The 27408-nt window shown below is 47.6% G+C and overlaps 1 protein-coding gene across 1 annotated transcript in view; it reads left to right on the top strand.

Annotated features, from left to right (window-relative positions):
• The window catches only part of LOC140404403 (dual oxidase 2-like), a 127075-nt gene that overhangs the window by 84695 nt on the left and 14972 nt on the right, over nt 1-27408 (top strand). The window contains exons 21-30 of the mRNA XM_072492893.1: nt 111-286; nt 2928-2991; nt 5755-5853; nt 7392-7570; nt 8718-8939; nt 9885-9984; nt 13842-13891; nt 15269-15396; nt 17629-17782; nt 20580-20812. Of these exons, the coding sequence (XP_072348994.1) occupies nt 111-286; nt 2928-2991; nt 5755-5853; nt 7392-7570; nt 8718-8939; nt 9885-9984; nt 13842-13891; nt 15269-15396; nt 17629-17782; nt 20580-20812 (1405 nt within the window). The remainder of the gene's footprint in view (nt 1-110; nt 287-2927; nt 2992-5754; nt 5854-7391; nt 7571-8717; nt 8940-9884; nt 9985-13841; nt 13892-15268; nt 15397-17628; nt 17783-20579; nt 20813-27408) is intronic.

Below are 27408 nucleotides of genomic sequence, written 5' to 3'. Positions count from 1 at the left end.
ATGACCAAGCTGTAACTGACCTCATTGTCTTCAGTAGCCAACTTGTCATGACCGAAGAGTCTTGCTTCATTTGATTTAAGCAAGAATTCTTTACCCTCTTTATGTTTTAGGTCTTTCATTGAGATCTCGAACAACTGCTTGCCAAAGGAACAGATACAGAATGTGATAGAGTCAATGTTCAAAGATGCAGGATTTGAAGATAAAGAAGAGTTAATGTGGGAGGATTTCCACTACTTGTTCCGGGATCACTACCAAGAGTTGGAGCTAGCTCAGCTGAATATGAAAGGTCAGTAAAATATTCAACCATTAAGAACTATTAAATATTGTATTTCAAAATAGCAAATGCAAACAAGGAATTGCCATTATAATCAGGGTCCACAGCTTTTTAATTTTGAGGATGGAATTTGTTGTCTCACTCACCTAAGCAATGATCTGACATCTCTTCTTTCAATCTTCACAATGTTGACTAATCCCTCCCATGATGTTCCATCCATAGAACAGCAGGGCACCCGAATCAGAAGTAGATGCTTAGTTTGTGGTAGTATCTGTGAAGGTGAGAAACAGTGTTAGCGTTTCAGGTCAATGATCTTTCATCAGAAACGTTAATGCTCGTTCTCCCACCACGAATGCCTCCAGTACTTCATTGTGAAATTCGTTCATGGAGAGTAAGCGTCGCTCGCAAGGCCAGCATTCATTGCCCGTCCCTGGTTGCCTTTGTGAAAGAGGTGGTGAGCTGCCTTCTTGTACCGCTGCAGTCCAATGTGGTGTAGGTACACCCACCATGCTGTCAGGGAGGGGGGGTTCCAGGATATTGAACCGAGGATGGTAAAGAAACCGACGACAAGGACAGGTCAGGAGTTTGGTTTTTTGCTGCAGGTTAACTCGCCTCCTGACTCCGCAAAGCCTGTCCACCCATCTGCAAGGCGCACGTCAGGAGTGTGATGACAGACTCGCCACTTGCCTGGAGGAGTGAAACTCCAACAACACCTGGGAAGCATCATCCAGGGCAAAGACGTCCGCTTGATCGACAGCCCATTCACCACCTCAATCATTAAGTTCCCTCTACCACCTGCAGTGTATACCATCTACACGGTGCACTGCAGCAACACACCATGGCTCCTTCGACAACACCCGTGACCTCTACCGCCTAGAAGGACCACGGCACTGACGTGGAACTATATCGCCATTTCTTCACTGTTGCTGGACCAAAATCCTGGGATGTCCTCACTTAACACCACTGTGGGTGTGACTGAATGGAGTGCAGACATTAAAGACAATAGCTCACCTCCATCTACTCGAGCAATTAGGGAGTTGGGTAATACATACTGCTTAGTCATTGGTGCCCACAACCCATGAACACATTTTAAAAAGACAGCCAGATTTCCACTGGAATACGCATTAATGGATAATTGGGCAGTCCAAAATATTTGAGACAATTTCCTATATCTGCTATGAGAAACTGATAACGATGAATCAATGAGAGCTATTTTCTCTTGATTACGTGCAGAAGATTCTGCATGTGCAAAACCTATTTCCTAAATTATTTTTGGCCGTACTAAACAGTTCTTAATGTGGGCCAAGGGGAGACGGGTGTCGGGGCAACTCTTGGGAGTTTTTTGACAAGGTAAATGTAAAAAAGTCTTTCTACTTTTCGTGGAGTCCAATACTACGGATCAATATACGACAGTCACTAATGTAATGATTAAGCTCCGGCTGGTTTGTTACACAGAGCGGGGCCAACAGCTCGGGTTCAATTTCCGTACCGGTTGCAGTTATTCATGAAGCCCCCCCCCCTCTCCCTCCCTCTCAACCTTGCTCCTCGTCTGAGGTGTGGTGACATTCTGAATTCTCCCTCCGTGTACCCAAACAGGCGCTGGAATGTGGCGACTTGGGGTTTTGCACAGTAACTTCATTGCAGTGTTTATATAAGCCTAATTGTGACAATAAAGATTATTATTATTATCCTCAGGTTAAATCACCACCCCATGGTCACCACCGCCTATGGCCATCTGGAACTATGGTGACTTTACTTTGATTAAGGTCCAATGCTGTTACAGACATGTACTATTTTCTTCTGATTACTTTCGGTGTCAGTTTTTGACTGGGCAGGAAGTGTTACTTTACCGGCTACAGTAGCACAGTGGTTAGCACTGTTGCTTCACAGCACCCAGGGTCCCAGGTTTGATTCCCGTTTGAGTCACTGTCTGTGCGGAGTCTGCACGTTCTGTGTTTGCGTGGGTTTCGTCCGGGTTTCGCTCTGGTTTCCTCCTACAAGTCCCGAAAGACAAGCTTGTTAGGTGAATTAGACATTCTGAACTCTCCCTCAGTGTACCCGAACAGGCGCCGGAGTGTGGCGACTTGAGGATTTTCACAGTAACTTCATTGCAGTGTTAATGTAAGCCTACTTGTGACAATAAAGATTATGATGTTTATTATAAATCTACCATAGAATCGCTACCTTGCAGAAGGAGGCCATTTGGCCCATCGAGTCTGCACAGACCCTCCGAAAGAGCACCTGTTAATGTGAGCCTACTTGTGACAATAATAAAGAGTACTATTGTTATTATTATTTTAGTGGTGGGTTTCTGAGCTCTTGGTTATCTTGTATCAATAACTGCTGGCTTTGGACTCATGAAGAATTGTTTGGTACGACCTGTGGTAATTTAGCTAGTAGGTTTTGCGTGTGTGCAACCTTCTGCACTTAAGAAAGAGGCGTTCATTATTTTGGGAGAGACGGTGGTGTCATGGTGTGGGAGACCAGTAATGCTAATGCTCCGGGGACAGAGGATTCAACTGATGCCGAAACAGCTGGTCACGCTATCCTAAATCCTGAAGTTACATATTTAGGAGGGAGAGTATGTCAATGGGTGCTTTAATTAAGCTGCAGCCTGGTAGATTTGCTACTGATCGTTCGTTTAATGTTCCAGGTTTTGAAGGACAGAAACGGGGGACGGCAACCCGAGTTTCATGCATAATTCGTGAAAAAGAGGAGTAAGTAACCCAGAGGCAATTGGTCCAATTATGCAGCGGTTCATTAGGGTGGACACAGAGACGATGTTTCCACCAGGGATGGTGGGGGGGGGGGGGGGGGAGCATGGGATGGCATCCAAAACTCGGGGCCATCAATGCCACAGTGTGACGAGTAAATTCGATAACCAATTTTCAGGTGTGTTGGCCAATATTCCAGTCATGACCAGATCAGAATTTTAGATCCAAAGAGTGACATGTGATTAGATTTAATGATTAAAACCGATGTTTATTAAAAACAAAGTTAGCAAGGCCTTTGTGGCCCTGCAATCTCCCCTGTCAATGTGCTGATTTGAGGTATGAAAGGGCATGTTGTTCCCACCATTCATTCTCCCGCCGCTGAGGTATGCCTTGTCTAAGTGCGCCAAGAATCTGGCCAATGTTCTGCACCTAAAAGGCTGACACACACCCCTCTTATCAAGATCGACACAGTTTGTTTCATTGGCATTTTCAAAAACTGGTTTTGACCGGAGTACGCCTGTGTACTTGGTTGAAGGAAGTCATGCAGAGTTGTGAAGCTTTTCGAACGAGGCACGTAGAAATCTGCAACATACAAGTGTCCCATTTTTGTCCGCCCACACACAAACCTCGATACGACGCCTTTCACCTTTGTCAAAGTAAACAGTTTTTTAACTGCGTCACTTATTTCCTGACATCCAGCAAGTTTGTTTTTCAGTTCATATTCCATAGAATCCAAAGAATCCCGACAGAGAAAAAGGAGGCCTTTCGGCCCATCAAGCCTGCACCGATCCCCCCACGAAAGAGCACCCTACCCCAAGCCCGCTCGCCTGCCCTGTCACCATAATCCTGTGCATTGATCATGGTCAATCCAGCTGACCTGCACATCCTTTAGGGGCAATTTAGCGTGTCCAATCAACCTAACCTGCACATCTTTGGACACTTTCCAAGGGCTCAAGTGGCCAAATGACCTCCTTCTGCACTGTAAATTCTATGACTAAGGGGCAATTTAGCATGGCCAATCCACCTAACCTTTGTGTCCACATCTTTGGACACTAAGGGGCAATTTAGCATGGCCAATCCACCTGAGCTTCACATTTTTGGACACTAAGGGACAATTTAGCATGGCCAGTCCACCTAACCTGCACATCTTTGGACTGTGAGCGGAAACCGGAACAGCCGGAGGAAACCCATGCAGACGGGGAAAATGTGCAAACCCCACACAGTCGCCCAAGGTCGGAATCAAACCCGGGTCCCTGCCGCTGTGAGGCAGTAGTGCTAACCGCTATGCCATCCCCAAATAATAGCTACCCACTAGCTTCATATTCCAGATTTTTAGAAGTTAATTGAACCCGTATTGCCAGAGTATTTGCCTGGGCCTCTGCATTTCCCCGTGATGTTACCATTACACCACCACGATGGCATTAATTTTCCAAATATATATATATGTATAAATTTCAGAGGTTCCTGGTTTAATCTTTGCCTTGAGACTCTTTAATGTTTGGTGTTTCTTATATTTCTCATCACACTGTATCGCTGACTCATAACCGAATCAGATGGAGTTTGAACATGATTTTGTGAGAGTACGGAAATTTACTAATGTCTCCTCGTCTGCATGAACCTTGGGATCAAAAGATCATTTTGAAAATACCACTGATTATTGCAACAATGTTTTAGGGTTTTTCCAAAATGAGTTACTCGAAGGGCATTTTACAGGAATGTGTTGCATTGTTTCCCTGTCACTGGGCATATCCGAATCTGTTATATCGAGAGATTAGTCGCCCTCTCACCTTTGAGGTAGAGATCAAGGAGTTCAAGCCCCCCCCACAGCTTGAAAGGGCTGGTCCATCAGTGCAGTACTGAAGGACTGCTGCACTGGCAGAGGCACCATATTTGGATAAAGTTGTTAATGAGGCTTTATTTGACAGCTTTAGAGGGGGTGCAAAAGATCGGCCACTGCTATTCCACGTGTACAGACCGGCATCCGTCTCTCAAGCATCGTGGCAATGTCATTGGATTAGTATTCCAGAGGCACAGCCGAATACCTGAGAGACATGGGTTCATATCTTGCCAGGGAATCTGTTGGACTTTAATTTCAGTTCATAAGATCTTGAACTGAAAGCCAGTCTCAGTTAGGGCGACTGTAAAATTATCATTTACAGGTGTCAAAAAAAACCCTCATCCGATTCACTGTTACTTACCCGATATGTGACTCCAGATCCACGGCCATGTGGTTGACCTTTAACTGCCCTGTGAAATGGGTGAGGAAGCCACTCAGTTGAGGGGTGGCAACAAATGTTGGCCCGACCAAGCGCATGGCCGAGGCAGAGTGCTCTTTTGGAGAGTCGGTGCAGACTCGGTGGGCCGAATGGCCTCCCTCCATTGACACTGCAGGGATTCTATGAAAGAATAAAGTAAAATTAATGCCACCAAATTGGATTAATCGATGGTTCATCATAATTGCTGCATTTAAGCGACCACGCTTTGCAGAAATCCAGCTTTCATATATGCCTGTACAACAACTGTACTTGAATTTAATCGCTGTGAGTCACTGCAGGAGATTTTGAGATTGTGGAGGGTGCTACTATAAATGCAAATTTGTTCTTTCTGTTGCGCAATCTTGTGTGTCTGTCTTGTTCGCTATCTCCCTGTGTAAAGCTGCTAAAGCTTATTTAGACAGTAGCTGGGGAAGCAGCTCAGGCGTGGGGAGCTGGGCCAGGCGAAGTTTTCCTTTAAACCTAACACACATCATTCTGTGACATTTTTCAGGGTGCCAAAGAGTGGAGCAAATCAAGTAGAACCCAGCCCACAAGAGACCAGCCCGCAGGAAACCTCCGGCCTGGATTTGCGGAAGCGGTTTGGCAAGAAGTAAGACTAATGTCAACTGTATAACAAAGCCTAAAACATATATATGCCCCGATCTGCCGATGTGGGGAACGGCAGTACCTGTATCCTCTGCAAATGTCTCCAATGCTGAGCTTGACGCAGAGACTTTGGACAGTTCAGCGGTCTTTACCGGGATAGTTACCCAGGGAATGTTGGACAGATCCCAGTCACGTGGTTATCTGCAGAACTGACCTCCAATCATTAGTGATGATCCCCCCCGGCCAGACTCCCCCTTGACCCTCTACCTCCATTACCCCGGACTCCCTCGCGACCTGACTAACCCCTTAACCAGCCAGTTATCCACCCTGACAGCGCCCTGAACTCCCGACTACCCACAACCCAACAACACACCCAGTGAAACCAACTACTGCCCCCGCGCCCCCAACCTACTTCCCATACTTCCCACCTGCCAACTCACCCACTGACCATGCCACCCTACGCCACCTGCCACCCACACCACCTACACACCTGCCATCCTACATACCTATTACCCCACCCACCTGCCACCCCCTTGACCTGCCACCTCAACCATCGCTGTACCCACCAATCACCTCACCCAGCTCCCACTCTACCACCTCCTCCCTCACCCATGCCACCTATTTGGCCTCACCCACTTGCCACCCTACCCACTCACTCGCTAATCCACCCACCCATTCACTAACATCCACACTGGACTTTTAAATTCACCATTTGGCAACTTGCGCGGTAAAAAAGGAGGCTTATCCTTTCCGCCCCCTGCCCCCCACCCCTCCCAATTCTACTGCTCTGCTTTTTCGGGTTCAGAGGATCCAGTGAGGAACATGGGAGCAGTGCCGAGGTGGGAGAAAGTTTGAGGTAGAGCGGACATCGATGGGGTCGGTCGCTCCTCGGGACATCAGGGTCATTATGGTGTTGGATCCAGCTGAAGTTACAAATAGCTGTTGTTTCAGAACCAAATCTTCACCAAAGTTCAGACTGGGGAAAAGAGGAAATTTGCAGTACTCTGAAAACTCTGGGGTAACCGTTTTCTTTTTCTCTTACAAGATGTACATGTAATTCCAGTTCACCTTTTTTATTTCATGATTTTGCTGCACAAAACTTTTAGACTTGCTCAATGTCTCTTCGATCATAGACCAAAGAAGTGAAAGCCCAAGGGATCTGCTTTAATAGTTTCATAAAAGGTCTTTTTAGATCCGTTGATTTGAAAAGTATTTTTCCTCGAAGTATGTCATCCTGGGCGAAGATAACGAAGTGTTGCCTTTATGAGGCAACATTACAGCAAGACCTCTCGCGTTATGCCCCATTTTGAAGAAGGGTAGGGTAGTTCTCCAGCTGTCCTGGCCAATATTTATTCCTCAGTCAATGTTACTAAAGAAGTATTTTCTGATTGCTGCTTGTAGGAGCTTGCTGTCCACAAATTGGTTGTCACTTTTACGACTTTACTCCCTGTGAAGTGTGCGGGACATGCTGAAGTCACAAAAGCCACTATTCCTTCTATTCTGTTGCTAGTGTTGCTTCCTTCTCTTTGTTTATCTTTCAAGATCTTCTCAAGGCGTGAGTAAAGTCTTCGCAGAAGCAAAGCGGGATAACTATACCAAAAACAAATTTCAACAGAAATACAACGAGTGCAGACAATATATTCAAAACCATCAACGACAAATATTCTGCAGCATCATCTTCTTTGGGATTACTGTGGGCGTCTTTGTTGAGCGCGCCTATTGTGAGTACCCTTGCACAGTCGCTCATTCCAGAATTAGAAGACCATGGGCGGGATTCTCTGGTCCGCCAGCCCCGTTTTCCGTCGCGACGTGCCACCTGCGGGATTCTCCGTTCCCGCAGCCGGCCAATGGTGTTTCCCCTTCACCTCACACCATCGGGAAACCCGTGGGCGTGGGTGCATTGGCGGCGGGCCGGAAGATCCCGCCGTTGGAGAATTCCGCTGCGTATTACTACAAGAACATAGCAACAGAAAGAGGGCATTTTTCTGCCATTCAATTAAATCGTGGCTTATTTGTGCTTTAATTCCATTTATCCATCACCTTGATCCTATATCCATTTATACCCTTACTCAACAGAAAGCTACCAATCTGAAATTTTGAACCTCCCCCCCCCCGCAGTCTCAGGAATTTTTGAGGGAGAGAATCCAGATTTCCAAAACTCCTTATGCGAAGAAGTAGCTTCCAGTACACGCAAATGCACCACACTGCAGGCCCAACTGACAATCTTAAATGACTAATTCTTAGTACATATATCAATGAACAGGGTTGTGTTCTTTGCAGACAGAAATATTAGGTACAGAAATTGCACCTGTTTCAGCTAAACAAAACAAGTGATGGATATGGCGCTGAGGACCTGGGTTCGATCTCGGCCCTAGCTCATTGCCTGTACTCTAAATTTATTTATGAGAAAAAAAATGTAATAAGTGACGGCCACTTTTTGGTTTACGCTTCAGGACATTGCCTCAAGAAATCAGAGTCAAGCTGCCTGGTTTAAGATTCAAACAATACTTGGCAGTTAACGGTCAGTCAACTAGTGCATTGTCAATAGCAACGCTTCTATTAATCAGAGTCTGTTTGTCAATCAATTAACACCCTTTTTATACAGTATAAATTTGTTGATTCCCTTGGATTTGTATTCTTGTAGACCTGATGAGTGTAAGACGAAAAGCTTCAACAAAAAATTGGCTCTTGTTTTCAGGAATACTCAAGTTCTGTATTACCAAATGACGTATGTTCAAAATTACCTATTAATTACCTATGTTCACAATTATGAACAGATTACATGTTCTGGACATGTTGAACTAGAGTAAATAAATTCAATGTTTGTGACAAGCTAATAAACGCATCCTTTCTCGTCTGTCTATGTAGTATTCAGCGAGCACTCAGGAGTGCCTCAGACCACAAGAGTTGGTCTCATCATTGCCCGCGGATCTGCAGCTGCTGTCTCCTTCTTGTACTCGTATATCCTTCTCACCATGTGCCGGAACCTCATCACGGTCCTGCGGGAGACGTTCCTCAATAATTTCATTCCTTTTGATTCGGCCGTGGATTTCCACCGTTGGATTGCAATGGCTGCTGCCTTTTTCTCAGGTGAGAGGTGGGGGGATGTACCAGCCAATCCTGCTGACGGCAGCCGCTGCTTAAAATGGCTCTGCGCCACCCGGCCGTGGCTCAGTTGGTCGCGCTCTCACCCCCGAGTCATCAAGTTCTGGATTCATGTCCCACTCCAGAATGAAACTCAAGCTGGCATTCCAGTAGGTACACACTGCGGCCCCACACGCCTACCGCGGCACGACTTCAAAGGGAGACAGAAAAATTATCACCCCCCCCTTCTCGGTTAATACTAGTCCCTCAAGAAAACAGATGAGCTGTTTGTGGGAGCTTACTGTGCACACTTCCTACATTACAACGGTATCTATTCTTCAAGAAGTACTTAAACTGTTGCAAAGTTCTTTGAGGCTTTTTTAAGGGAGTCACAATGGGAACAATTTTAAGATTGTGTAAATAAATGCATCTTGAGCGAGTTAGAATTGTGCCCTAATTTTATTTTTTATAACCTTAAGAGTACCCAATTCTTTTTTTTCCCCCCTAATTAAGGGGCAATTTAGCGTGGACAATCCACCTACCCTGCACATCTTTTTGGGTTGTGGGAGTGAGACTCACGCAGACATGGGGAGAACGTGCAAACGCCACACGGACAGTGACCCGGGGCCGGGATCGAACCCGGGTCCTCAATGCCGTCAGGCGGCAGTGCTAACCGCTGCGCCGCCGTGCCGCCCAGAATCATGCCCTAATAATAGATTTGGTAATCTGTGCAATCCCAGTAAATGAGTGAATTCCCCAGCCTAATAGTAACTGATAAACAGAGGAAACCCGAGTCCCAGCAGCCTGGTTTAGATTTGAATTCAGGTCAGTGGTGAGAGGCATCTGTTTAATCCACCGCACCGCTACACCTCAATTGTTTATGGATTGCGGCACTCTGAATTGTCTTGCACTTAATCATACACCCTATTTATTTGACTTTTGTTTTTGCAGTACTCCACAGTGCAGCTCACGCGGTCAATATTTACGCTTTCTCTGTCAGCCCACTCAGCATTCTAGCCTGCCTATTCCCTGAGGCAGTCCATGACGATGGGTAAGTTTAACTATTACTAAATAAGGAAGAAATTAAGAGCATAAGAAACAGGAGCAAGGGGTCCTCGGGCCTTCTCCACCATTCGGCACCACCGTGGCTGGTTGGACCTTGGCCTCCGCTCCCTTTATTTTTGCCGGTTCTCCATAACTCTTGACTTCCTTGCACCTCAAGAATCTATCTCTGTCTCTAATATGTTCGATGATCCAGCCCCCGCTGCTTCTGGGGTAGTCAATTCCAAAGACTCATCACCCTTATCTCCCAATCCCCAGCTTAAATGGGCAACCCCTTTTCATAAAAGTTCCAGACACCCACCACGAGATGAAACTTTCCCTTAGCATCTACCCTGTCAAGCCCCCTCAGAATCTTATGTTTCTCAATGTTCAACACCTCTCGTAACACGGTAGCACAGTGGTTAGCACCGTTGCTTCACAGCGCCAGGGACACGGGTTTGATTCCCGGCTTGGGTCACTGTCTGTGCGGAGTCTGCCCATTCTCCCCGTGTCTGCGTGGGTTTCCTCCGGGTGCTCCGGTGTCCTCCCACTGGTCCCGATAGACGTGCTTGTTACGTGAATTGGACATTCTGAATTCTCCCTCCGTGTACCCGGGCAGGGGACTAGGGGATTTTGACAGTAACTTCATTGCAGTGTTAATGTAAACTTACTGGCAACACTAATAAAGATTGTTATTATAACCTTAAACTTCCCAAAGCACTTGAAAGCCAGTGAAGTCCCGTTGAAATGTAGTCACAGTTGTGAGTCATGATGTAGAGATGCCGGCGTTGGACTGGGATGAGCACAGTAAGAAGTCTTACAACAAAAGAGAAAATGAATGAAATGAAAATCGCTTATTGTCACAAGTAGGCTTCAATGAAGTTACTGTGAAAAGCCGCTGGAATGCTGGAAAATCTCAGCAGGTCTGACAGCATCTGTAGGGAGAGTAGAGAGCTACCGTTTCGAGTCCAATGACTCTTTGTCAAAGCGAATAGATAAAGTGGGAAATATTTATACTGTGGAGTGAGAATGAAAGATGAGTCATAGCGACAGAAACCCAGGGAAACTGGGTGCTAATGGTATCATTCACCTGAGGAAGGAGCAGTGCTCCGTCAGCGAGTGATTTGAAACAGACCTGTTGGACTTTAAACTGGTGTTGTAAGACTTCTTATAGTTGTGAGTGTAAGGGATCACAGCAGTCAATTTTTACAAAGCAAGGTTCCGCAAAACAATAAAAGGCTCAGATCATTTATTTTTAGTGTTGTTTTAGCACAGAACAAATTCTTCCACTGAATCAGATAGGATCGACAGCCTGATTGAAATTGAAATTGAGAGATGGTAATGTAGTGGCAATTAGATTCATAATCCAGCTGCTAATACATAAGAGTTTGAATCCCATGCAGAAGATGGTGTAATTTGAATTCCATCAATTATTTAAGATTCACTTGGATGATAAAACAATCTGGAATTGAAAGTTAGTGCCATGAAACTTAATCGATTGTTGTAAAAACAGATCTGCTTCACGAATACCCTCGAGGGAGGGAAATCTGCCTCACTTACCTGGTCTGGCCTACAGCTGACTCCAGACCCACAATAATATGGTTTACTCTTAATTGCCCTCTGAAAAACGCTCAGTTCAACGGCAATTGGGAATGGGCAATGAACGCTGGCCTTGTCAATGATGTCCAGATTCCATGGAAAAATGAAAAGAAGTTCAGAGCTCCCTTAGTTAATTTAACAAGCTACCGGAGCCTCTTGAGCTTTCCGAGGCACTTCACCAGCAAACGGGATATCAATACTGAGCAAGCAGTTGCTGTGTTGGCATCAGCCTTCAGACAGATCCTGGCTAGCGGAAGAGAGGGCCGCGTGAGAGTCGGCCATGTAAGGGGAAGGAGATTTCGGGGGAGGATTTGAGGAAAGTATTTTTCACCCAGAGGGTGGTGAGGATCTGGAACTCGCTGCCTGAAAAGGGTGTTGGAGGTGGGAACCCTCACAACAGTTAAGAAGCATTTAGACGAACCCCACTTGAAATGCCACAGCATACAAGGCAGCGGACCAAATGCTGGAAATTGGGATTAGAGAAAGTAGCTGCTTGATGTCCCGGCGCAGACATGCTGGGCCATAGGACCTCTTTCTGTGCGATAAAACTCTATGTTCTTTGGGATAAATGTGACTGGGGAGAACAGGACTCCCCACATTCAGTATTTCCTTCAAACCTTAACTTTTTCTCGATGGTGGCCTGTCTTTAAGAGTCTAAGCAGGGCTGGCAGCATCTGTGGAGAGAGAAACTGAGTTAACGTGATGAGTCCAGATGACTCTTCCTCAGTGCCAAGAGCTTGAGTCATACGTGTCAATGTACCATCAACCACGGTGTATCCCAATTACCTCGTTAAGTGAATTGCTAGTTAAACATGTGCCATTGATTATCCAATGAATACAGATAGCTGGGACACTTTGGTGTCAGAGCTTATTGTGGGTTAGCCGTTGTGTGGAAGTGTCTCACAATAAACCAAGGTTGAAGCTAAAAAGATCACAGTAAGAAGTCTTACAACACCAGGTTAAATTCCAGCAGGTTTATTTGGAATCGCGAGCTGTCGGAGAGTAGCTCCTTCATCAGGACTCACCTGATGACTCACCTGATGAAGGAGCTGTGCTCTGACAGCTCGCGATTCCAAATAAACCTGTTGGACTTTAACCGGGTGTTGTAAGACTTCTTATTGTGCCCACCCCAGTTCAACGCCGGCATCTCCACGTCATGGCTAAAAAGATCAGACTGGATTGATTCTTCCACCATAAGCCCTGGTTGTGAGCAACAATACGGACTGGCTCGCTCCACAACCAGACCTGCTGAGTTTTCCCAGCATGTTGTTTGTTGTTATTTCAGATTTCCAGCATCCGCAGTATTTTGTTTTTATTGAAGGACCTCCGCCGCTGCTGCACGTGGACCTGATCATCCCGAACATAGCCGGCTCGTTGTGGGGTCAGGCCTTCCCAATTTTAGGAAGGAGTCCCAAACCAGACACTGGGATTAAAGCAAAATTACTGAAACAATAACAAAAAATGCTGGAAAATCTCACCAGGTCAGACGGCATCCATGGAGCGAGAGAGCGGAGCTAACGTTCTGAGTCTGGATGAGTCTTTGTCAGACATTAGTGTGGTGTTCTTTGTGATTCTTATTATCAGGATGGATGTCGTAGTGTTCACAAAGACCACAGAAGCTACGTTCAATAACAAAGCTAACTTTTTACACTACTTATTAAAGCTCGACCACTTACACCTACAGCAAGCAATAATCTAGTAATCTACAATCTGCACTCTACTGACACTAGTCTCTACACTCTATCTGTAACTATACTCTGCACTCCCTAGACCTCTCCTCTGCACTCTCTCCAGCCCTCTCCCAGAAGCCTGAGAGTCAGTGCTTTATACAGTTCTGCATCTAGCTCCATCTAGTGGTCAATTATGATATTGCATTAACCCTTTTTATTCCAGACATTCTCCATAATGTCACAATTAGGATCCTTTATTTGCAAATGGAAAGTCTGTCATGGGGCCTGGACCACTTGCTGGAGGCTGTATCGATATGACAGGGGGCACACATTCGGTGTTGAATGTGCACATGTACATCACCCATCATCGTGGACAGCGAGGTGCCAATTTTTGGACTTGTACAAATGAGCAATGCAAAGTAATTTCTAGGCCAGGGAGTGATTAACATTAGCCTACCTGTATTGCTTTGCACCAGGAGTGGTATTAGGCTGGTTGTAATGGTTCATTAAACCATTGGTCGGGATTGTGTCCGACTACAACAACACCTCTGATGAACCCTTGCCACAATTCATCACTGATCATGTCTTTTCCTCGTAGGTCTGAGATTCCTCTCACGTATTACTGGTGGTTCTTTCAGAATATTACAGGTACTCGTATCGTTCCTCAAGCTGAACTTTATAAAGGGTGATTTGCGTTCAAAGTAATTGGCTTGCGATAATGTCTTCTGTTGCGCCAGCTCATTTACATCCAAGTGACCATCGCAGGGCAATGAGTGTTGAGGCCTTTTTCTCTGTGTGGGGGAAGGGAGCATTACAACCAAGTGTGTCTTGACCGCAAACTCACTTGTCCTGGCTAACAATCGGGAGTGCAACCCCTGGGTCATTTTCTATCTTCTTCCCCCCCCCCCCCCCCATCCCATGTGGACTGTTCTTAGCTTTCAGGCTGGGGTGACTAAAAGGGATCTCTGATGGGGGAGTTCAGTGGGGGTGGGGGTGGGGGGGTGGGGAGGGCAGGGGGGGGGGCGGGGGGAGGGGGGCGCGGTGGCCGGGGGTGGGGGGCGGCGGGGGGGGGGGGTGGCAGTGGGGGGGGGGAGGGTTTGGGTTGGGTACTCTCATCTGTGCGTGCTGGGGTGCGGGGTCGCCCATTATTCCTGTGGTGGGGGGGAGGTTGGGGGGGTGGCGGATTAGAATCTGGCAGGCTCTCCACCATCCATATACTTGCATGGTTAAGGAGAGTGAGAGACTCACACCAGGGCCCCTGCACCCAGCAGCCGAGACCAGCCCCCATCCTCCGCTGGTCGGAACACTTAGACTCCAGACGGAGAATCCTGGCCCAGATACCTCACGATTCAGTGAAACCTCGGAAAAGCCCTCAAATTCGTGGTGTTGCCGATCACTCAGGGAGCCTGAGATGCTGTGGCAATGTGCACGTTTGCATGCCTGCTGTAGCCTGAAGCTGTCGTGGACCCTCCAGCTTACTTTCCGTGGTGCAGCAAGCCAGACATCGTTCCCACTTTCGCCACCTGTGGTCGGTGTGTGTTGGAAGGATTTGCAGAGCGACACTCAAACCATTTGGCCACTTAATGCAGGCACCTTCCTTGGCCACCAAGTCCTGGAGTGGGACTGGAACCACGAGCTTCTGCTTCAGAAGCAGGGGTCACCCACTCCGCTACAAGACCTCCTGAACTCAAAACTGTGCAACAGGAATAAATTCATCTCTCGTCATGTTGCATTGGACCGTAGACCCCCACCTATTGGAAATTTGATAAAATTACCCCAAAGCCATTGAATTTGTAACCATAGCGTTAATAGGGGACAAGGTGGAGCTCTTGGCTGTGAACTTGGACTGGATTCAGCTCCCAGTATTTGGTTGCGTTGCTCAACCTGATGACTCTCAATGCTTCCCCTTGAATCCCAAAGACTGGCAAAGAAATATCAGATTTTTCTCAGCCATGCATTAGTGCAGAGTAATCCGTCTGGCAGAACTTTATAATCATTGGTCATGATATGTCTTTTGCTTTTCAGGGATGACAGGAGTTCTTCTAATTCTTGTCCTATCTATTCTTCACATCTTTTCTTTGCACTATTTCCGCCGCATTAGCTTCAAAGCATTCTGGATGTCCCATCACCTCTACTTGGCAACATACATCCTGGTAAGGAGGCATCTTTACTGATTCATAACCTCCAGTCAAAATCTAGGTGGGAACCAAAGATTAGATTAATTTAGAGGTAATTATCTGAACGTGTTTGGGCAGCAGTGTATTTTGCCCACTGCCGGTGTCTGTGTACGATGCAATAATAAAGCCACCGTGGTGCTAAAACACCAATCCAGAGACAGTGGCAAGTTGATAGGTTTGACCAGTTCATCGGAGAATCCCTACAGTGCAAACGGAGGCCATTCAGCCCATCGAGTCTGCACCGACCCTCCGAAAGAGCACCCTACCTAGGCCCACTTCCCCGCCCTAACCCTAATTTTGGACGCTAATGGGCAATTTAACACATCCAATCCACCTACTCTGCACGTCTTTGGACTGTGGGAGGAAACCAGAGCACCCGGAGGAAACCCACGCAGAAGCGGGGAGAACGAGCAAACTCCACACAGACAGCCACCCAAGGCTGGAGTTGAAACCGGGTCCCTAAGCGCTCTGAGGCCCTAAGCGCTCTGAGGCAGCAGTGCTAGCCACTGTGCCGCCCGATGGGTCGGAATTTAGGGAGAGATTGACAAAGATATCATGGATGTAAGACAAAGGGGGTGTTAATGATGGCACTAAAGACTGACCGTGCGAATTGGTTGTATGGATGAATTACTCGCACCACTCCCTTCCCTTGGGGAGCTTCCTTTTATCATTCCATAGATGGGACTTTTGCCCTGAAATGCTCTTGCATCAACAAGGAAGATGACTGTACAGACACAGTCTCCTTTTTTTAACAACACGTAAACTGCTTCTTCTCTGTTTAGCCATGTGGGTAAATTTTCAACTGACTTGACAAGAATTATTGTGCGTGAGCAATTCGTGAAATCGCAAATGCCCCGATAGCGACGAAATTTGCTATGGATTCACGCCGAGCCATTCACTTAATCGGTTTCTTTTAATGGATCGGTGCTAATTAGCAGGAACTAAATGACAGGTATTTTCTTTCAGTTTGACCAGTATTGATTTCCGTGCCACACTTTGTGAGCTGGAAACAGACAAAAAGGCTGACTCGGTCAAAGAAGAACTTCCCCGAACTGTGGGCAACAGTCCAGCGGTTTCCTGAAACTGCAGTCAAAAGTTCATGATCTTCTGGTTTACATATAGCTACCCTGACATCTTGGATCACAAAGGACAGCCCTTGACATATAATTAAATTCCTCTGTATTGCAATATCTAACAAACCAGCCCACAATCACAGAATAAGCTGAATAATATTGAAGCTGAATAATACTAAAGCTCGGTTAAACCCCGGCCCCGGGTCACTGTCCGTGTGGAGTTTTCACATTCTCCCCGTGTCGGTGTGGATCTCACCCCCACAACCCAAAGCTGTGCAGGCCAAGCTAAATTGCCCCTTAATTGGAACAGAAAATTGGGTATTCTAAATTTAAAAAAAAAGACATTCAAATTCAAAGACTCTGCTTCCATTGCCGATTCAGGAAGAGAGTTGAAAAGACTCGCCACACTCAGTGAAAGATTTTTGCCTCATCTCCGTTTTAAATGGGCGACCCCTTATTTTTAAACCATGACCCCAAGTTATGGGTCCTCCCACATGAGGAAACACCCTCTCCACGTCCACCCTGTGAACAACCCCCTCAGGATCTTGTGTGTTTCAGTCAAGTCGCCCCATAACTCTTCCAAACTCTAACTGATACAAGCCTAGCCTGTCCAACCTTTCCCCAAAACATAATCCACCTTTTCCAGGTATTAGTCTGGTGGAACATTCTCTGAACTGCTTCCAACGCATTCTAACATTCTTCCTTAAATAAGGTGACCAATACCGCACACAGTCCTCCAGATGTGACCTCACTACATTTTGCTCACCGACGCAAAAGTGTAAATGGGAGTATTGCGACCCTTGTGGAAACTCTCGGCCCACTTCTGAAGGAATGTCAGAGCTGCAGTTTAAGAACACATCAACAATTGGTTCAACTATTTGGCAACTCTTAATGAGAGTGGAGTTCAATGAACTTTAAGCTCTGCAACTACTGGTACAACAAAGATGTCCAGGTTGTGGGGATAGGGCGGTGGAGGGGGGGGGGGGGGGGGGGCGATGCAGAGTGGTCCTACGTACGGTGCCCTTTCAGAGGCTGTGTGCAGACTCGATGGGCCAAATGGCCTCCTTCTGCACTATAGGAATTCTATGGTTCTAAGAAAGCAAACTAACTTGATGTTTGTGTCATTTTGAAACAGTTGATTTTACACGGCAGCGCTGCCCTTATTCAGCTACAGAGATTCCACCTGTATTTTATCATCCCCTCCCTGATCTTTGTTGGAGACAAATGCATCAGCTACAGCAGGAAGAAAATCGAAATTGCAGTCATCAAAGCTGAGCTCCTGCCGTCAGGTAGGATGGTAGCTACGTTCACGTGACATACCGAAGTAGTCCTATTCGCCCCATTTTTCTTTTTCTTTTGACTGTATTATGGGCAGGGTTTAGAGAACACCAGAGTATATCATGGAGTTCACCTGACCGACAACTTTTAATAGATTTTGGTTATGGGGAGCATAAGGGCCCACTCTACAGGTGTGATGCAGATCGAAAGTATTGTTAAACAAAAACAATGTTTATTCTATGAATCCAGTTAACATTTTATAAACACACAGTAAACATCTTATCAACTATCAACACTGATAGCCCCCAAAGATACAGTACTCTATAGGTAACCCTTAGTAACTTTCCTAACAACATCCATAAGTCAAAGACAATTTTTAACAAAGACAGTAGGTTTGCATTCCTTACAGAAACAGGCATTACTTTGAAATCATCAAGTGATCTGGAGACGTTCTTTAGCATGCAGAGAGAGAGACCAAAATACACCTCCTTGGTTTGAATGCAGCTCTCCAACTGAAAACAAAACTAAAACTCAGAGCCAAAAACAGCTTCCAGCTCAAAACGAAAGTAAAAAGCAGAGCCAGAGTCCAGCTCCACCCATACACTGACATCACTGCAGCCACTTGAGAAGACAAACATTTCTTAAGGTGACATTCCCATGACAACTGGTTTTCTTCAAATTCGGTGTAACATTTAACAGATTATCGTACAATCATAGAATCTACAGTGCAGAAGGAGGCCATTCAGCCCATCGAGTCTGCACCGGCTCTTGGAAAGAGAACCCCAACCAAGCCCACACCTCCACCCCATCCCCATAACCCAGTAACCCCACGCAACACTAACGGAAATTTTGGACACTAAGGGCAATTTAGCATAGCCGATCCACCTAACCTGCACATCTTTGGACTGTGGGAGGAAACCGGACACCCGGAGGAAACGCACGCACACATGAGGAGAATGTGCAGACTCGGCACAGACAGTGACCCAAGCCGGGAATTGAACCTGGGACCCTGAAGCTGTGAAGCAATTGTGCTATCCACAATGCTACCGTGCTGCCCATGTCAAGTGTCAGCCTGGTTCAGCTCGAGTTGGAAGGCAGCGTGTTATCAGGACAAATGTTTCCTTCGATCCCTGTGCATGCACCGCTGTGCCACAGTCATGAAGGCAGCATGCTACCTGCTGACGAGCTGCCTCCTCTAAGATAAACACCCACGCGCTGCCACAAAATCTTTTTTTCTTTTTGAAGGCTTTGTGGATTGACATGAGCAGGTGGCGCGCACACACGGCAGAGAAAATGTGAAGAGGCTGAATTTTCCCACATCCGGGTTGGCAAATTAGGAGGCAGGAAAAGCGACATGATTGGGTGCTCCAACCTCTCACGCAGATAACATGTCCGAAGAACTCTATTTGTCTTCTTTTCTTCTTCCGACCTCAATCGATAATTCTTCGTTTTGTGATTTTCTCTTCCCGGCTTGCCCTCGGGATCCTTATTAAGCCCTTATTTGCGGAGGTATTGATTTTCATTCCTAATGTTACGAGCTTGACATGTATAACTCACGACTGACCAGACATAACGTTTTAATGCAATCTTTACCAGTTTAAAGGAGCTATTTGTACAGTGGAGCATTTTTGCGGTAAAACATCGCCAACATCAGGACAAAATTCCCATCGCCGATTGATGGCATTTAAGACCAAATTCAGGGTAATTTTTGATGGTCGGCAGCATTTCATTGGCAGCGGGAAGTGGCTTCCCGCCTTGTGGGGAGGCCGCCAACTTAACAGAGGTGGCGTCCTTGTGGCAGTCCGGAGGGCCATCGGAGACGGCGGCTCCAGCCTCCAAAGGTGGTGGCACCAGCGGGAAGCGCCGAGCCATGGCCTCAGTGTTGGTGCTGGAGGGGCCTGTAAGTAGATTGACGCCTCCGGAACACCCTGGCTGCCTTGGCAGTGTTTGCTTCCGAAGGCATCGCCATTTTGGATTGGCGGAAGGGGGAGGCAGGGGTGGAGGGAGATGAAAGGGGGAGGAGAGGGAAGGGGGTGCTGTTCCTTGACCTTCATTAGCCAGCAAGCTTAGGGGCAGCCAATTAGAAATCCATCTCTGGGAATATTGCTGAGCTGGTCTCGCTCTGGGTAAGTGAGGGTTTGGGACCAACAATGGGGTGAGGAATTCCAGAAGGCAGTGTAAAAACCAGGCCTCAGTGTCGGATTTAAATAAAAGCTGTCCAAACGGAGTACAAATACACAGAATCCTTACAGTGTAGAGGGAGGCCATTCTGCCCATCAGATCTGCATTGCACCTTCAAAAGAACACCCTGCCTTGGCCCACTCTTCCCTGTAACCTTACCCTATGCGCACAACCAAGGGGCAATTTAGCATGGCCAATCCACCTAACATGCACATCTTTGGACTGTGGGAAGAAACGGGAGCACCCGGAGGAAACCCACGCAGACACGGGGAGAACGTGCAGACTCCACACAGACAGTCACCCAAGGCCAGAATTGAACCCGGGTCCCTGGTGCTGTGACACAGCAGTGGGATGTCGATAGAAGCTCCCTGTACGCTGCAGGATTCTCGAAAGAACTTTCCCAGCAGAGCCAGTGCACCAATTTTACACACCTTAATCTAGCCAGCCTGTGGCCTCTCTGGTTGAGATTTGTCAGTTACGGCCGGGATCTAGCTTGAGACATCTGAATTAAATTTACTCCAAAGGTTTCATTGTCCAAAACAAACCTGTTGCTGTAGTTACTACAAAAGCTTGGCTTTTGCATCTGAAGGAGGCACCAGCGAATAAACCATTGCTTTTCTTTTTCAGGTGTCACCCACCTTGAATTTAAACGCCCCCGAGATTTTGACTACAAGTCTGGCCAGTGGGTACGCATTGCCAACCTTCTGTTGGGGACAAATGAGTATCATCCTTTCACTTTGACTTCAGCTCCACACGAAGACACCCTCCGTCTTCACATCCGGGCAGTGGGACCATGGACAACCCGATTGCGGGAAATATACTCTCAGGAAAATATATCGGCCCTTGGTCAATACCCAAAGGTAAGGAAAGTATCGAGATTTCCATTTTTCAGCAATCAATTTCGTTTTCCGAGTTTGTCATTGCCTAAGTGCCGAAGCAAGTGGCATAGGCAACTATGGTGTGCCAAACGCTTTGATCATAGCAACAGTGGATAACCTTGTTGGAGTTCTGGTAAAGCCAGATTTAAATGTTGCTTAGCTGCTTCCTTAACTGTTGGCCTCTTGCTCTTCGTCCATGGTTATTAGGTACTCCAAATTCTTCAGCACAGGTAAGGGTGTGACTCTCCCTTAGCGGGACCCTTTGTGAGCGAAAACGGAAAATTTGGCGCTCCAGCCAAAGCTCCACTCGCTCTCAGCACCGGAAAGTCCCAGCCGCGGACGAGGACGGAGGATTTCGGCCAACATGTCTGGAGATACAGGGGAGTCATCTTTCGATATTATTTAAGACTCCTCTTGTTCTTCCCACCTCACTCGGCATCTCCGTCCAATTTACTCTTCAGATTCTTCCTAAGCCCCGCATTTCGAAGCTGTTAATTTTCGTTTCTTCCCCACTCTCTCTCTCTCTCTCTCTCCTGATGTTCCAAGCTTCACATCCATAACTTATTACTGACCGGACTGGGATTTTCCGGCCCAGTCATGGCGGGACCCGCCGCCGGAGACTTGACGACCCAGCCAAACATCCATTGACCTTTGGGACTGGACAACCCTGGCGGCGAGTGGGATCTTAAAATCCCACCCACGCGTACAATTGTACTCGTTAAAGGAGCTAGTTGTACAGTTGAGCATCTTTATCGTCCGGTGTCACCAACATCAGAAAGAAAATTTCCTGTCAATTGTGGCATTATGGTTTCTGCTCTTTCCCATCATTTTCAGTGACAGCCTGGCTCAGTTGGCAGTACCTTCACCTTTGTGTCTGAAGGTTGTGCGTTGAAGCCCCACGTTAAAAACGTCATCAGCTAAACTAGGCTGTCACCTCAATGGAGTATTGAACACTACATTGCTGGAGGTGCAATACTGAGGACCCCCATCTGCTTATTCAGGGAGATGTGAAAGATATCAAGGTGCAGTAGGAGAGCAAAGAATTTTTCCATTGATCTGGATAATGCATCTCTAGAAATCAACAGCCATAAAACCTATCACCAGCCATGTGCACTTAACGATGACTACTGTGCAAATGGCCTGCACAATTGCCTGTACATCAACAGTGACTGCATTTCATAAGCAATTCACTAGCTGGAAAGTGGTTTGCGGTATCCTTAAAGGCACGATGTGCGATGTCAAAATGCAAGTTCTTCCTTTGTCTCTCGATCTGCGTATCCGTCTTTGGGTTTTAGTATCAGGACCATGCAGTCCCTGAGTATCACCACTGCAAATCTGGCGTTTGACTGCACAGAAGTTGCCACTCTGTGGGCCACATTATCTAGCTGGATAGTGAGGAGAACGTACCACGTCCAAAGTGTCATGATGAGCACTCATGCACATAATGAGATACAGACAGGCAGTGACAGACACCCAGTATAGCCAATCAACACACAGGACAGAACACAACCAATCACCAGGCAGAACACTAGAGGGTGGTCTCCCACTATAAAACACATGAGGCATCAGCACTCTGCCTCTTTCCACTGGTGACAACTGTAGTGACAGTCAGGGTGTATATATCAGTTAGCACCTTCTACACGTGGCTCAGAGCTAGTCTGGTCTAGGTAGTTATAGTAAGCACGCTTAGATTAGTAGAGTGTCAAACCCACAGCGAACTGTGTGCACTGACTAACAGTTCAATAAAACGTATTGAACTAACATCACAGTTTGGAGTCTACTTTCAAGTACAACTGCATCCAGTTGCAGTCCGTGTTACCTCGGGGTGAATAACACGATACAAAGTACTCTTTCCACACTAACGACTTTTTCAGCATTGGCACACCATGGACAATTCGTTTTATCCAGAGACGATCGTTCTGCTTGCACTGGAGTCAATGTGACGTTCTTGGTTTCTAAGAAACTGCTTCCCTCCAGGCCAAAGAATGAGACAGCATTGGAAAGAGGCCATTTGGCCCATCATGCATGTGTCAACCCTCTGAAAGAACGACTCAATTAGTCCCACTTCCCTATTCTTTCCCCATAACTCCACAGATATCGCTTTTTCAAAGTATCAACATAGAATCGAAAGAGAATGGCGCAATTATTGGCCAGACCTGTATTACCAGGTCGAGCAAACTTTTAAAACTGCTGCAATGTACAAGTTGGTCCACTTACAAGTGGAATTGATCTTTGGTCTGTCCCATTCAATTCAATAGGACTTTGTGAAATGACAGTTATTTCAACCATCATTAAGTTTATTTTCAGCTCCAGCGCTCCTCAAAATTCTAGCATGGCCTTTTGTCCTGCAACTTGGCTCATTGATCGCCAATAAACAGCAATTGATAAAGACGTGGGAAAGTCTTCACGGACAATTCAGATATGTGACTAAGCTGATGGATCAGCTGCAGTAGACCACGTTGTCACCGTCTGAGATCTCGCCAATGAGTGATTTAACTGTCGATACAAAATAAAATTTACTTTGTTTTCCTTTTATATGAAGTGAAACCAAGGAGGCGATTCCCCGAGCCGGAGAATCGGAGATACCGCGCCTCGGCGCCCCGACGCTGGCGCGCGGTTCTAGAGGTGCGTAGAAACGGCACCATTTGTGCCAGCGTTTGGCGCGGCGCCGGCCGCGGGCTGCTGGAATCGGCGATTCTCCGGCCCGGATGGGCCGAGCGGCCGCTCCGACACGACAGAGTCCCGCCGGCGCCGTTCACCCCTGGTCGCTGCCGGCAGTAACTCTGCGGGAACGTTCGGGGGGCAGCCTGTGGGGCGGGGGGATGGGGGCTCCTCCCCCTCCCTCACTGTGGGGGGCCTCCGATGGTGTCTGGCCCGCGATCGAGGCCCACCGATCGCCGGGCGGGCCTCTCTGTCGGCGGGCCTCCTTTCCTACGCCGGCAATGTTATATCCCTGTGCCATTTTTGTGCGGGGTGGCCTGGGGGAGGACGGCCACTGCGCATGCGCTAGTTGCCGCCTGCCCAACTTCGCATGCGCAGGATCCAAGGCGCCGCGTCTCTGACGCCGAGGCCCCGCCCCTGCAAATCGTGCCACGCCCCTGCCAGCCCCACCGAGGCCCCAGAATGGGGTCTGGGAACGGGCACCGACGCCGGAGTAAAGCACTCCGGTTTTTACTCCGGCGTCGGCACTTAGACTCCCGTTGGGAGAATGCTGCCCCGAGACCCCATTTTTCCCTCAATTCTGCATTTCCAGCTGTTATTTTCCACCTGTTGACAATTGTGGGCTGTAAACGTGACTTTTTGCCAGGCTTGCTTCTAGTTTTCGCTCGTGGCTCAGTTGGTGGCTCTGCTGTGTCTGGGTTGTAAGGTCCCGGGTTCCAGTCCCACTCCAGAATTTGAGCACAAATCGAAGATGATCTGGTGCTGCACTGAGAGAGTGCTGCGCTCCCAGAGGTGCTGTTTTTTTTGTGGGGGGGGGGAAGAGATGCTAAACTGCAGCCCCTATCTTGGGTGGATGCCAAAGACCCCAGGCACGACCTTGAAGAAGAGCTGGGGAGATCTCCTGCCTAACATTTATCCCTCAAATCAATGTGCAAAAATAGGTAATCTGGACATTATCATGTTGCTGTTTGTGGAAGCTTGTTGTTCGTAAATTGGCTTTTTGATTTCTGACTTTACGGCAATGTACTGCGCTTTTAAAAAGTGTTTAATTGGCTGTAAAGCCCTTTGGGATGTCCGGTAGTTGTGAGAGGTGCTATATAAATGCAATCTTTTCTTTCTTAACCATGCCACAAGTAGAAAAACACCACGTTGAAGCAGAACTAGGGCAGCCATGGTTATAGTGCATGTCAGTCTGGGTGCTGGGCGACAGGGTGGCGCAGTGGTTAGCACTGTTGCCTCACCGAGCCGAGGACCGGGGTTCGATCCCGGCCCCGGGTCACTATCCATGTGGAGTTTGCACATTCTCCCCGTGTCTGCGTGGGTCTCACCCCCACAACGCAAAGATGTGCAGGGTAGGTGAATTGGCCATGCTAAAGTTGCCCCTTGGAAAAAAAAAGGTCAGTCTGGAAGGCCTTTGAGAAGCGGTTCAACCCCCAACCCATCAACTCGCATTCGCCATCCACAATACTCAAGTCAGAAGTGTGATACTATATTTACTACTTAGTTGGATCACTAAACCTGCAATAACAAATTGCATTTGTACAGTATCTTTAACATCATAAAGGGCGGCAAGGTGGAGCATCATTTTGCACCATTGTCTCACAGCTCCAGGGACCCAGTTTCATAGAATCATAGAATTTACAGTGCAGAAGGAGGCCATTCGGCCCATCGAGTCTGCACCAGTCCTTGGAAAGAACATCCCACTTAAGCCCAAACTTCCAACCTATCCCTGTAACCCAGTAGCCCCACCTAACCTTTTTTTTTCAGACACTAAGGGCAATTAAGCATGGCCAATCCACCTAACCTGCACATCTGTAAGACTTCGTACTGTGCTCACCCCAGTCCAACGCCGGCATCTCCACATCATCTTTAGACTGTGGGAGGAAACCCGAGCACCCGCAGGAAACCCACGCACACACGGGGAGAACGTGCAGACTCCGCACAGACAGTGACCCAGCCGGGAATCGAACATGGGACCCTGGAGCTGTAAAGCAACTGTGCTAACCACTGTGCTACCATGCTGCAGATTCAGTTCCGGTCTGGTGTCTGCCTGTGCGGAGTTTGGACATCCCCACCATGTCTGTGTGGGGTTCCTCCGGGTCCTCCCAGAGAATAAGACATGCAGGTTAGGTAGATTGGCCGTGATAAATTGCCCTCTTAGTTTGCCTGCGTGTGAGTGTGGCTATGCTTAATGTGCTGTAACGCCCCTCACACGATAAGCTCCTGGAGATAGACTAGCGTTTCAGGAAAAAAATCAGGAAAGTCTGACCTGAATTGTTAGGCACTCAATGCAGGGAAGCTAGAAACAGACATCTAACACTGGAGAAGATCCAACATTGTTTTATTCAACGATAGAACTGATATATATATTCAGCTGTGGGTCGACACTATACTGAACTGACTGGAGACCTTTTAGTAGCCTGACCAGACTTACTGGCTCCCGCATGGTGTTTGCACTGTGCTAGCTCGTGGACTCTGATTGTCTCAGTGGCTGGGTCCCGTGAGAGCGGGAAACCTAGTGCCCTCTGGCTTTATAGTGGTAGTGTCCTGTCTGGTGATTGGCTGCACTGTGTTGTGTGCTTACTGGTCATCCTGTGTGTCAATCACTGCCTGTCTGCATCTCATTATATACATGAATAGATATTATGACATGAACTATGCACCATCAGGGAACAGAAAAGTTGAGAGGGGGGGAACATCATAAAAGTTCCAAAAACGTTTCACAGGAGCATTATAAAACAAAGTATGACACCAAGCCACGTAAGGAGGTATTAAGCCAGATAATCAAAATCTGGGTAGTTTTTAAGTAATGTCTTTAAGGAGAAAAGCAGGGTTGGAAGATAATGCCTGAGTGTAGGGCCGAGGCTGCGGAAGGCACATCTGCCCAGGGTGAAGCAATTAAAATCAGAAATGTTCAAAAGCCCAGAATTAAGTAAGTGCAGATACTGTGGGTGGGATTCTCCGTTTCCGAGACTAAGTGTTGGCGCCAACGCAGAATTCGTGGACATTCACAACAGAAAGACCGGCGGTGCACCTGGACCAATTCCGCTATTATTAAGGGTCTCGCACCGGTGCCGCGTGGAATACAATCGATTCCAATGAAAACCGGTGCGGGATTCGCCGGGTCTGTGATTTACACTCAGGAAGCTGACAAGCTGCAGCCGCACATACACATTACACTCCCCACACACACTTATCCCAGCCACCAAGATGGCACTGGTTGTGCTGGAGCGCGCCCATACAACCGACTGCTCGGCTGGGGCCAGAGAGCACCCAGGGGGAGGCCTGGGGAGGACACCTATACTACCCGTGGCACTAAGTTCAAAGTGGGCTGTTAGCGGTGTGCGCAGCTGCATGGCTGCTTTGCCGGCTGCGGCAATGGTGTTCCGTGCCCGTCCACCCCGACCCCACAGCCGACCTCCTGCCCACACCTCACTACTCCCCTTGGCCCTTTCAGAAGCCCCCCAGCCAGCTACACAACTGTCAGTAAACTATGGCGATGTCGGATGCATTCCATACCCCGCCTCTCTCTCCCTCAGCACCCGCCACACCGGTTCCACGGTTTTCAAAAACACAAGTAAACCGTGCTGTCAGCCACTCGGGCCATCAGAGGCAAAGAATTGCGGAGGCCCCGGAGAATATCGGGTCGGGCCGGCTGATTATCTGCAAATGGTGTCTACTGTATGGGCGTTCCGGAATGCATTGGCGGCATTGGGGAGCATTGTAATTTTGGCGTCGGAACACGACTCTCCGCCCAATCGCCTTTCCCGATTTCGCCGTCGGCTAACGGAGAATCTCGTCCTCGCGGGTCAGCGAGCACAGAGAGGGAGAAGGTGGAATAGGGGAGAGGTGTGCAGGTCTTAAGACGGCAGCAGACTTTGGATAATCTCATGCTGATGTCGGGTCGAATGTGGGAG

Source organism: Scyliorhinus torazame, chromosome 30 (assembly GCF_047496885.1).
Source record: "Scyliorhinus torazame isolate Kashiwa2021f chromosome 30, sScyTor2.1, whole genome shotgun sequence".
NCBI lineage: Eukaryota > Metazoa > Chordata > Chondrichthyes > Carcharhiniformes > Scyliorhinidae > Scyliorhinus > Scyliorhinus torazame.
Note: the sequence above shows the minus strand (reverse complement) of the source record. Positions and strands in the feature narration are given on the sequence as shown.